At 35.2% G+C, this 12,005-nt stretch overlaps 2 protein-coding genes and 1 long non-coding RNA gene across 4 annotated transcripts; 1 reads left to right on the top strand and 2 right to left on the bottom strand.

The window, feature by feature from the left end:
- Positions 1 to 239: 239 nt before the first annotated feature.
- LOC17875210 (glycerophosphodiester phosphodiesterase GDPD3) lies at positions 240 to 2,349 on the bottom strand. Of its 2 annotated transcripts, none has more exons than XM_023789801.1 (7): positions 2,052 to 2,349; positions 1,754 to 1,950; positions 1,524 to 1,583; positions 1,152 to 1,430; positions 984 to 1,079; positions 658 to 872; positions 240 to 561 (listed from the first exon to the last, which is right to left on the bottom strand). In XM_023789801.1, exons 1-7 carry the CDS (start codon positions 2,101 to 2,103, stop codon positions 312 to 314), a joined length of 1,149 nt encoding a protein of 382 aa, XP_023645569.1. In that variant the 5' UTR covers positions 2,104 to 2,349; the 3' UTR covers positions 240 to 311. The 2 variants fall into 2 exon arrangements, with proteins under 2 accessions (XP_023645569.1, XP_006282085.1); XM_006282023.2 differs by having other exon boundaries at positions 658 to 854.
- A 583-nt stretch (positions 2,350 to 2,932) lies between these two features.
- LOC17877240 (COP1-interacting protein 7) lies at positions 2,933 to 9,031 on the bottom strand. The gene is made up of 13 exons (XM_023781285.1): positions 8,829 to 9,031; positions 7,581 to 7,760; positions 7,363 to 7,483; positions 7,245 to 7,287; positions 7,037 to 7,089; positions 6,893 to 6,948; positions 6,633 to 6,785; positions 6,364 to 6,536; positions 4,986 to 6,250; positions 3,935 to 4,843; positions 3,459 to 3,858; positions 3,293 to 3,358; positions 2,933 to 3,144 (listed from the first exon to the last, which is right to left on the bottom strand). Exons 1-13 carry the CDS (start codon positions 8,885 to 8,887, stop codon positions 3,089 to 3,091), a joined length of 3,534 nt encoding a protein of 1,177 aa, XP_023637053.1. The 5' UTR covers positions 8,888 to 9,031; the 3' UTR covers positions 2,933 to 3,088.
- Positions 9,032 to 10,182: 1,151 nt separating this feature from the next.
- LOC17875558 lies at positions 10,183 to 12,003 on the top strand. Its single transcript, XR_002833818.1, has 3 exons — positions 10,183 to 10,421; positions 11,405 to 11,525; positions 11,952 to 12,003. It is a non-coding gene; the product is annotated as an uncharacterized LOC17875558 (long non-coding RNA).
- Positions 12,004 to 12,005: the final 2 nt, after the last annotated feature.

Genomic DNA, 12,005 nt, shown 5'->3' with positions numbered 1-12,005 from the left:
ACGGTTGGAGCGTTACAATAATACCATGAATGGAGAAGATGAAATACGCCAAACTCTTGATAACATCTTTTAGGTAAATGACATATTGTTAACTAATCTATTCTTATGTCGATCAACAATCTAAATCTTCGATATGAACATGTTCTAAATGACCATTCCAAGAACCAGTTTGTTAATCGAGATTTCATCTTGATGCAGCACAACATTACATTAGTCACAAATTACCTTGGATTTTTGTTTTCAAATTTCTCGTTAGTTCATTTACCAATACTTTATATTTTTTACAAATTCTGGAGTCTAGCTACATATTATCAAGTCCAACAATTATGCACCATATTATTTGGTACGAACTTAGTTAAGAAATTGATTTCATCCATAGAAACTTTAACCTTTTTCTTCTCCTCTCCAAACATAATCAGAGACTTACTTCCATTATCTTCCCAATCTTCCTCGTTCCTTACTTTAATATTGGTGATGGCTTTAGAGATATCCTCAATTATATCAACAATCACTCCCTCCACACCCATATGATGTTGCAAGTAAACCACCTCCACAACATTGCTGAAAATAACAAAAGATGGGTTGTTTCAAAGGAATTAAAATAGGCGAGGCGAGCGAGAAAGGACAAGGATATAAAATTCTCAAGTGGATTTTTACTTGAGCTGGCCATAAGATAGAAGAGAAAGGTTTGAATCTTTGATTCGTGTGATTGCGTTTGGAGTTCTTAATATCGCCTTAACCTCAGAGACAATCCCTTGCAAACCGCTGTCTTTGCAAAGCTTAATGGCCTCGTCTAATGAGTTCCTTCTCACATCCTTATATATTTCAGATCCTCCATTTGTTAAGAAGAATACCTGAACATAGTAAAACTTCTATCGATCAATTAATAATCACTATAAATTAATAAATATATTATCGTCTAGTGTAATTTTGGACACAAACTGCGTTGTAATTGTCAGTGAAAACCAAAGTAGCAATCTTACTGGATAAATCATCTGCATATTCCTAATGAGTCGAGCCACATCAGGATGAAAGCTCGAGAAGATAATGGGTCGGTTCTTCGCGTGGTCATTTACAACCTGTTCATTAAAAAGATTGAGATTGTTTATCGCCATAAGAACATTTGGGTGAACAATATATATGTCTTTTACCTTCAAGATGTTGTCAAGAGTTAGACATAACTCCTTTTCTCCATACACAATATTATCATCGAATTTGAGCTCGATATTGAATCCTACCGACTGTTTAACTTTTACTAATGCATCTTCAAGAGTACACAAAGGATCATCCTTTTCGACTTTCCATTCGAAAATTCGACCATCTTTTGTCTTCCTAAACATAGGCTTTACATTTGTACCGTCTTTTTGTGGTCCGTATGAGAGAAATTCATGTAAAGCCATTTCCGTTACTCTATTCTCAATAATCACTCCCTGGAAATAGATTTTTATGTCTTGGTTATGAATACTTAGAGCTATTAATCAGTAATAATTAAGATTGTACGTGAAAATTAATAAATCATAAACCTCTTCTTGCGTGAACATGAAGATATCATGGAAAATTACAGGACATCCATCTCTTGTTACCTACAATAGTTACATTCTTGATTTAGTATGCCTAAATTGTAATTTGCATTTTAAGCAAAATTTTACTTACAAAACATATAGTTGAAACCAGATCATTGGTTTTATTTGTGGTTTTCTAACTTGATATAAACAAAATATGATCACATTCTAGGGGTTAATAAAACACAAACCTGGACATCAAACTCAATGAAGTCAATGGGGAAATCTGCAGCAACATTAAAAGAAAGAAGAGAATTTTCTTTGATAAATTTCATTTTCTCATCCGGAGATTGAAGCATGTTCATACCAAATCCTCTATGACCCATCAAAACAAATTTAGGGAAAACAAATGCTTCTTGCTTCTTCTTATCATCATCTTCAACAACACCTTTGAAACCAAAACACACATACACACACAAAACCAATTCATGTAAGCAATAATCAAGAAAAGAAGAGATATTTCAAGAACCCATTTGATATTTTATATACCTGATGAAAACATGGTAGAAGATGTAGACAATGCCATGGTTTCAAGAGCCATGGTTTCTTGAGTTTCTTGCAGAACAAAGATTTATATTAAAGAACTACGTTTAAGATTTATATGAGCAATAATGGTGAATCTCCATAGCAGCACAAAAGAATATTCCATTCGATACAAAAGAAGAAGGCTCTAGATATCGAATGGAACACTCCATTCGCATAATCTTCAAGGCTTATTGTTTTGCCTTTAAAAGTTCTTTTGCTATTGAATTTTATTGATCTTTTGGTTTTTGGATATCTTTTTCTTTTTGTGTGTGTGTTGTTTCTGGATGATTCTGTTTGGTTCTATTCCATTTATAAGACACATGGAGTGGGTTTAAATTTAGACATGTAGATAGATTTTGATACACTTGAATAAAAATAACTTTATTTGGCATTTTCTCTTTTTAGATTCAAGGATTGATTTTTAGATTTGACACTTTTTTTTTGCCAACACTAATTTATTCAATCAAGATATTATAATTTTTAGATTTATTACTCTTTGTGGGTAAAAGATAATATAATATATCCAAATCATTTTTTTTTTCTCTTTTTTTTTGGTATATTTACAAAGTTAAGTTGTGTAAATTGTGTTATACAAATTTTTCTCATAACATTTGTATTTATTATATGTTAATTATATCCATCATTTTTTTTTTTTTTACCAAGTGCTAATAACTCAATTGATAAAGATCTCTGGCAAAAGCTTAGAGGTCGCCGATTTCGAGTAACGTTTGGGACGAGACCATATAACATGCTCTGGTATTGGGCCTGAGAGTATGTATGGATTTCGGCCCAAACCTCTTAATTATAGTAGGAAAAAAAAAAAAAAAAAGGGTGGGAAAAGAAAATGCTAAAACAAAAACACATTTCATTGCATTTGGAACCAAATGTTTCCGACATTGTTGCAGAAGAGGCTCGATATTGGATACATTTATAAATACTCAAGTTATACACTACAAGATTGCAAAGCTGTATAATGGAGATGATCTCTGATTTTCTTGTCCTCAAGATACCACCTTCTTGTTCTTGAAAGGAGACAGTAATGAAAAATGGCGAGAAGCTACAAAAACATAAGAAACATGAACAAAAGTGAGCAAATCTATAGACTCAGATCAGTTTTTAAGGATCACCATGAGACCTTACTTAGATTATTGATCAAAGTAAAGAATCAGAAAATTTCTAAGGACAAAATAAGGTTGTTTACTAACATTTCTGTGAAGCGGCTGCTGCTGTAGGTGTTTCATCTTGAGATATGAGATTCTTCAATGTAAAAGCTGGATAACAAAGAAAATTCAACCCCTCCGAATTAGATAACAAGGCTTTGTACAACGTTCTAGTTGAGGTACAAAAATTTTCCCTAGGTTATAAACTTACCTTCACTTGTCGTGGTCGCAGTTACAGCTGGTACCTGAACCTCGTTGCTAGCTGCATTATTAGACTCGGTTTGGTGCTCACTTGTAGATGAAGACTGACTCTTTTTTCCGAATTTCAACAGTTTTCGAAACCCTTTTGACGCTGACTCTTTTGTTTGAGATTTCTCTGATGCCTCACTTATCTTCTTCTCTGGTACAAGGACTTTGACGGTTTCTTGCTCTGTTTCATTTGAATATAAGCTTGGTGGGGGTGCTTGGGAACAGTCCGAGTACACTGTACATGGATCTTCTAACGAAGAAACCCGAGCATGTGGAGCTTCATATGGTTTCGCAACAATACTTTGACTTGTCAGAAACTTTGGTGTTTCTGTTACTAAGTCACTCAGAGTCTCCAGTCTAACCTGCGAGCAAAATAACCATCATTAAAATCGTTTAAACAGAAAATAAAAATGTTCCAGCTAGAACACGAGTGCTTACCAAGACTAGATCGTTGCCACTCTCAATGGTTTCCTTATCAACTCCTTCACGAATGGTGGAGTTTTCAGAGACTACCATAGACTTCTCGTGTTTCACCTGATCTCTACTTATACTTCGAGCTGAACTTGGCAACACCATCACCACTGTCTTCTCAATCTCTGGAGTTTCATCAACATCATTTTGTCCCAAGGATTTGTTCTTTTTACCATTTGGGTCAATATCAGAAGATGAAGATTTAAATTTCTCGACCCCTTTTACCAGAACATTTGTAGGACCTTTGGCTGGTTTTATCTTCAGTTCCGGAAGAGATGCGATTTTTGCTATATCATAGTTAACAATGGCAGATAGTTTCTTTATCTCAGGAGCATCAGACACTTCTTTTGATGCTACTGTGCGTCGTACCCTCACTGAAGCACTTGGTGCACTATTACTACCCATTTTGGGTTCTGATATCCGTCTTGTCCTTGAAACCGACTTGTTCTGACTATCAAGACTCACTCTGGTTTCTCTCTTAGACAGAGGTAATGGTGAAATCGACCTGGTCAGCCTAGTTCCTGTTGTTATGCTTTCTTTTTTAGATGGAGGTAACTGTGGTATCGACCTTGTTAGCATATTTCCTGTTGACTTACTTACAGTACTCAGTTTATTATTCTTGGGGAATTTCTGATAGTCATTTGACCCTAAAGAAGCAGTTCTTCTGGGAAGACGTTGGAGAGGTGATAGTGAACCTTGTTCAGAGTCACTAAACTTAGAGGCTCTAGGAGCGCCGGGAGAAAACTTGTTTAGCATTGGTTTTCTTGTTTGTTGTGCAGGTAACTGTGACTGACTTACGGCAGAGTTGCTTTTAGAAGCAATCCGCTTTTGCCTTTCTATTTTCAGAGCTTCGATGCGCTTCCTCTCTTCCTCTTCCTAAAACAAGAAGCGATGGCAATAAGAGCGTATGACGCACAGATTATATTACATGTAGGATTATATCCATTGAGATTCTGCGTTCTAGATGGTTACTTATATATGCAATTATATCATAAAATTGTTTAAACAGAGATTTTACCTTCTCCTTTTTCATTTTCTGGAGGTCAGCTTTGAAACTTCTAAGCTTGTCAGCACGTGCTCTTGCTTCATCTAAAGGACTCATCTTTGTAGGTCGTCCTTTCCGTATTGGCCCTGAAGCCTTCCTCTTATCTGCAGCATCTTTAGAAAGTCTTGATTTTGGATCTTTCACAGACTTCTTAACACCTCCAGCTGCCTCGTTATTCTTCTTTAAAATTTTGGATCCAGACTCTAGTGCAGGATCATACCCAGCTGATAACTTCTCTGTTTCCCGTTCTGGTATCAGGCTCAGATCATGAGGCTCATAGTTTACCTGTTTCCTTTCATTTCCATCAGTTTGGTGGCACGGAGAGATCTCTGACCCGATGTATATAGCATTTCTCTTATGTCTTCCAGCTTCATCTAGCGCTGCAGATCCCCGAGCAACAATATAAGAGTCATCGTCCATGTTAAATGATGATCTCTTATCAAGACCATTCCCTGGATTATCAAATCCATTCAGGTTGAGAGGATCAGAAGAATTCTCAAAACCATTATCTCTCTGGTGAACCATGAAAGAGTCACTAGATCCCCTGATTCGACGAGTCACACTACCATTCCGAATATCAGATGCATCTCTTTCTTGATATTTTCCTGATTCACGTTCATCATATGCCAAAGGATCATACTTCCCATTTCCTTGCCTCTTCTTCCCTGCAATCTCCTTTTCCATCATATGGTCACTGGTACGTTCATCTCTATCGGCATCTTGCAATAAATAAGTCTGAAAGGCTTGCCAATCACCAGTGTCAGCCTCTGTTCCTTCTGTTGCTCTTTCTTTACTATTGTAACATTCTCCTCTTGCCCCTTCTTCATGATTGTCATCAGCATCAGATTCTGATCCTGAATGATCTTGTTTCTTTGAATTAATGTAATTTATATTCCGAATCACCACCTTCCCTGATTTCCTTCTCCTACCTGATTTCCCTTTTTCTCTTTCCTGATCTTCAGATTCAGATTCATCACTACAAGATGAATGATGTTTCCTAGCCTTTCTTTGGCCAGAACTACGTCTAGAATCATCGGTAGACGGATAAGGAGATGGATATGGACTAGCTCCTGGATAGTTCGGGTAATACGGCATGCCCTGCATCGTATATCCTTGAAATACAGGAAAGGTACCTGGCGGAGAGTGAACTGGCCAGGGTGCATACATCGGCTGAGGATGCTGTCCTTGCACATAATCTTGATTTCCATTTGGTTTATTATCTGTAGGAGACCTCGCATCTGGATATAAGAAGTTTCTTGAAATAAAGATCACTTGTTCGAAAGCAATGCCAAATAATGTAAAAAAAAAGACTTCAACCCACAGCTACTATGACTTAAAAGGATCATCTTACCACTATTTTCAGGTGTCCCAGGCATATTAGCAGCATTTGCAAACATAATCCCTGACTCATTCATTGCACAGATATTTGGCTGCGTTTGCATTACTTCTGTTGCTGCAATTTCAACCCACTGGCCAGTTTCATGCTTTTTCTTCCACAAGTCCATGAAGTTCAAACATGCATCCCTATAAAGTTGTTCAAGACAAATATGAAAACTAAGTCTATGAAAACATTCTTTTAAACTTGAACACTTTAATGGGTGTAAAATATATTGTTCTCACATCAAACGAGTGGCTCCAAAAGTTTTGGCGAAAGATATTAGAGGGATCATATCATCAGCCTCAAAACCAGCTGCCACAGCACGTGCAAAGGCCATTCCTTGTTCTTTCTGCAACATTATCTTTCGCGTCTCTAGAACTTTCAGGACTTGAGCTCTGATAACAATTCCACATATTACCAATCAAATACTCAAGTACTCTCTTTCTTAAACATAATGAACAAAATTATCTCTCATGGAAAGGGGTATACGAAAGGGGTATACCTAGAGTTTTCGTCTGATGCAGTAGACCGATTTGCTTGCTTTGGATGTGAGTCAGGCTGTTGCAAGTAGATGAAATAAGTTGTTTGTTCCCAAGAAAAATATGAGAAGAAAACCTTCAAAGAAACCATTTCACTTATAATTAACCTCGTAAAGGACAATAGCTTTCTCCTCGTTGAGATGTAGCAAAGGCCTGCTACCTGATTCACATTTTAACATATTGGTGAAACTGAAAGATAAAGAGCAGACAGGGATACTAATTTCCATTTTATATGTTGTGATAGTGTAACATGTTAAAAATCCAAAGCTTTAACATATAGACACATAAATTGCAAATTTAATGGTTCTAGCATACCTTCTATACTATCTGCTTTTTTCTCTCTCTGATTACCTCCCACCTGTTTAAACAATATTAATTAAATACTTCTAACCATACATCAAACAAAGTATTTCAGAATCCGCAGTATACTTACAACAGTCAGTGCCGTTTCAGAGTTGTTCTGAATATCAATAGCTTCCTTGATCTGTATGATCTCAGTTTCTAAAGTGTAAACACGTTCAATGACTTCCGGAGTGCTCACAAATCGAACAAACCTAACGAGAACAAAAGAAGAAAACACTCTCAACTCAAAGTGTCCAACCCCAGTACAAGAAGTTCCATATAAAGTCAACTAATGTATATGATAGAGACCTTTCAATTGTTCCTTTAGTGAACCAAGCTGCATTGTCGCTAGCTTCAGGCTTGAGAATAATCGAGTAGCCACCTTTTGCTAATTGATCTTTTGCAGTATTTAAATGAGGAAGAAAAGGATCAAGCAACCCTGTAGCTATTTTCTCAGTTTTTCCATTAGCTGTTACTAACAGATCAAACCTGAAACCAAATAAACATAAAAAATTCAACAACTTTTGATCTTATCAAGCAACCAAAAAATGCGTTCTTTTGAATTTTCATTGAACATTCTTGACAAAAGTCACACATAGTTTAACATCTTTAACGAGATTCTGCTTATGTAAAGCTTATGAAAACAAGTGTTCACAACAATTAAAGAGAGAAGTTCCACATTAGCTGTTGTTACCAACCTAATTAATCCAAAGAAGAAGACTTAAGTTTGGTTCTTCTTTTGGTAACAATAACAAACCTATAAACTTCAATGACTTTGATCTTATTAAGTAACCCAAAATGCAATCTTTCGACTTCTACACAGAACAATTTCTCACAAAACTAATACTTTGTTTTCAGCATTTCACGACTTCTGATCTTACTAAAGGACCATAAAAACATAACCTTTCGACTTCCATACAACAATTTCTCACAAAAGCAACACACAATTCAACAATTTAACGACTTTTGATCTTACCAAAAAAAACCCAAAACTCCGTTCTTACGACCTCCATACAACAATTTCCCACAAAACTAACACAAAGTTTAACAATGTAACGACTCCTGAGTCCTGATCCTATCAAGGAACCCCAAAATACAATCTTTCATACAAAAACCTAACACAAAATTTAACAATTTAACGACTCCTGATCCTATCAAGGAACCCAAAAATGCAATCTTTCATATCAAAAACTAACACAAAGTTTAACAATGTAACACTCCTGATCCTATCAAGGAACCCAAAAATTCAACCTTTCATATCAAAAACTAACACAAAGTTTAACAATGTAACACTCCTGATCCTATCAAGGAACCCAAAAATGCAATCTTTCATACAAAAACTAACACAAAGTATAACAATGTAACGACTCCTGATCCTATCAAGGAACCCAAATATGCAATCTTTCATACAAAAACTAACACAAAGTTTAACAATTTAACGACTCTTGAGTCTTGATCCCATCAAGGAACCCAAAAAAAATGAAACCTTTCGACTTCCACACAAAAAGATTCAACATTTTGGATCAATCAAGAGTTTCAACACGAAATTTAAGTTACCGGGTTCGAGTGGGAGTGAGCTGAAAAGCAACTGAGTCAAGCCGGGTCGAAGATTTCATCTCTAAATTTATCCAAAAGATCTAACTTTCTTTTTTCTTTCAGATTAGTAAAATCATCCAAAAGAGACACCAAAAATTGCAGAAATCAAAGAGATAGAGAGAGAAGCTTTGTCTCCATCGTTTGCTTTGGATTCCAGCTGGAAGAGTGAGAGAGCGAATTTTCCGAGGAACTGTGTGGGTAGGGGCACGAAAAGGTAAAATCAGAAAACATACAAGGGCAAAATCGGGAATTCATATGTTAGACCGTGTGAGTGAGTTACTAGTAGTATCTACTCGTATTCATTACACGACAAAGCATATATGTCATCATTAGCTCTCGATAGTAACATTCATGGCTCACCTTTTTTAATCATCTCAACGGTAATATTAGCTGTGTATATATCTTAATTAAATATACAACGGTAATGTTATTATAGGAAACCAACTATATAAAAATATTCAACTACTTGTAATTTGTTTGATTAATAGATTGGATTTATAAATTTTAGTTCGGTTCATGTAATTTAAGTAGAAGAATTCATTATTCGTTTGGATTTTATGATTATTCGGTTGAGTTACAAGATCAGATTCTTTAGTGCGGTTTGTGTAACCGTTTATTTAAAATCAATATTTCTTGGATACATGATTTGATAAACTCAAGTATTTTTACACTTATGCATCTAGTAACATTTTGTTCATAATTTGCATGCTAGCTTTGTCACTTGTTTAAATTCGGTTTAGTTCTCCAAACAAACATATGAATACTTATAATGCAACATTAATTTTCTTTGAATATAACATGAAGGTAAGCGTGACTAGGCTTGGGCATATATTTGAACCTGACTTATCAAATCCAAACCCGATCCGAATCCGGATCCAAAATTTTAAAATACTCAACGAATCCTAAACTTCGAAATCCAAACACCCAAACCCCAATTCGACCCGAAAAGTACCCAAAAATACTTACAATATAATTACATATTTATAATATATTAGTAATATTTATAACAGTAATAACCTAACATCTCCAAAATATTTGGATTTTTGGATTTTGTGGATATCTTTACCTATTTAAATTAACTGTAACTCTATCTCGGTAAAAAATACTCGAGTATTTTTAGATACTAGACAGATGAGATTATTAGGCTATCAAGCCAATCATTTAACCGGACCGGTTAAATGTAAAATGAGGAATAACTTTACAATCGGGATTTTTAGATAAGTTTAGAACTGTGTACGTGTCACAATAATATTGGGTGCACATAAAAACAAATCCAAAAAAAAAAAAAATTAGACGCGTAAATTGTTTTTTTTTTTCTTTCTCTCTTTCTCTCTTTCTCTCTCAATATCGATGGCGATTCATGTCGAAGGGTTGATTTCAGAGGAGAGTAGCCACCAAAATCGTCTTCTTAGCCGTCGTAATCATCATCTCCGGCTGTCGTTGCGAGCTGTTTCCACCGGAGTTAGGGTTCTTTGGCCACAGAAATCGACATCTGTTGTGGTGAAAGAAATCGAGGGATTTTTTGTTCTCTGATGCTCCAATCTCTCTGTAATGGTACGATTCAAAGAGTTTACATTATTACATTGTGATGAATTAGAGGATTTGATGTGTTAGAGATATTATGTTTATTTGTTTCGGGATTAGATTGTGTTCGATATTATGGTTATCATAATTGGGTTTTGATCGGAGGGTTCTTTGATACAATAAACAGTCAATTTTAGGGTTCTGTGATGCTATGCTTGTTAGAAATACAGATCGTGATGAAGCTGATTTAGATTTACTCCATTGTGATGAATTTGGTTCTGAGATAAATTAGGTTTCTTTGATTGTTTCGTTTGTAGATGATGTAGCCTTATATAGTTTCTTTTTGTGTGTTATTAAATTTCTGTTTGTGTGTTGTTAAGTTTCTGTTTATGTGTTGTTTCGTTTCATTGTATTGATCTTGATCTGTTTTGAATGTATTGATCTTGTTATGTTTATGTGTAATGAATCAGTTTGTATGTGTAATGTTGATGTTTATGTGTAATAAATCAGTTTCTGTATGTAATGTTGATGTTTATGTGTAATAGATCAGTTTCTATGTGTAATGAATCAGTTTGTATGTGTTATGTTGATGTTTATGTGTAATGAATCAATGATGTGCTATGTTCTTTTGAAACTTGAATCGTTTGTGTTATGGGGATCAATGAATCTGAGTGTCTTGTTCAGTTTATGCTATGTTATAAAGACCATTGAATCTCAATTGTTTGAATCCGTGTTGTCAAATATAAGATAACTTTGGTTCTTCTTTCCTTTTTAGCTTCCATACATTGCTGTCTTGTAGGAATGAAGCATTGAGATGAAGTTTTGTTATCATAAGACTACAGCGTCACCTGACCTTAAATAATTTCAGAAAAAATGCTCGAAATGAACTATTCTTTATTCTTTGCTTGTCTACTTCTGATTGGCATTAGCTTTTGCATCCCAACATTCTCATTTCTGTGTTATTTTTGTTGTCTATTGAACTTATGGACTTAAAAATCCTATTTATTTTGAAGGTTTTTTTACAATGCCTCAGCTCGTCAGTAGAATTGGGGTCATTGGTGTGACCTTAATGGCTGTCTTATCTGGATTTGGAGCTGTAAATTTACCCTACAGCTATATATTCCTCTTCATTAGGTACTAATATTCAAATCTATTTCTCAAGCTGCTATGCATATCATTCTTTTTTTATATTAGATATATTTGGCAACCAATAAGAGTGTTTTTTCATATAGCGTACAACTGAATGAGTTACATGATAAATCATACATAATGAGAACTCCGTGTATATACTGTCACATGCATGCCGTGTATATACTGCCACCTGCATGTTCTTAAGAAAAAAATGTGGAAAGAAACTTCACAACATGGAAACTTATATTTCACATGTGATCTTGAATGAAATAAATAGTGATGGATGTTTAGTTGGGATAATATTATGAGCTATTTCCAGAGGCTTGTCATCTCTGTGATGTATGTGGGTCTACACTGATCCAATGGATTGGCAGACTTGTGTTAAAGACATCGCTATCTAACAGCACGTTTTTTTCCTCTCTCATATAGGGAGATTGAAGAAGCAGATATAATATCTTTGGAAAGGCAACTGATGCAGTCAAC

This window comes from Capsella rubella, unplaced genomic scaffold (genome assembly GCF_000375325.1).
Source record: "Capsella rubella cultivar Monte Gargano unplaced genomic scaffold, Caprub1_0 scaffold_8, whole genome shotgun sequence".
NCBI classification, from domain to species: Eukaryota; Viridiplantae; Streptophyta; class Magnoliopsida; order Brassicales; family Brassicaceae; genus Capsella; species Capsella rubella.
This window is presented reverse-complemented; position numbering and strand designations above follow the sequence as displayed.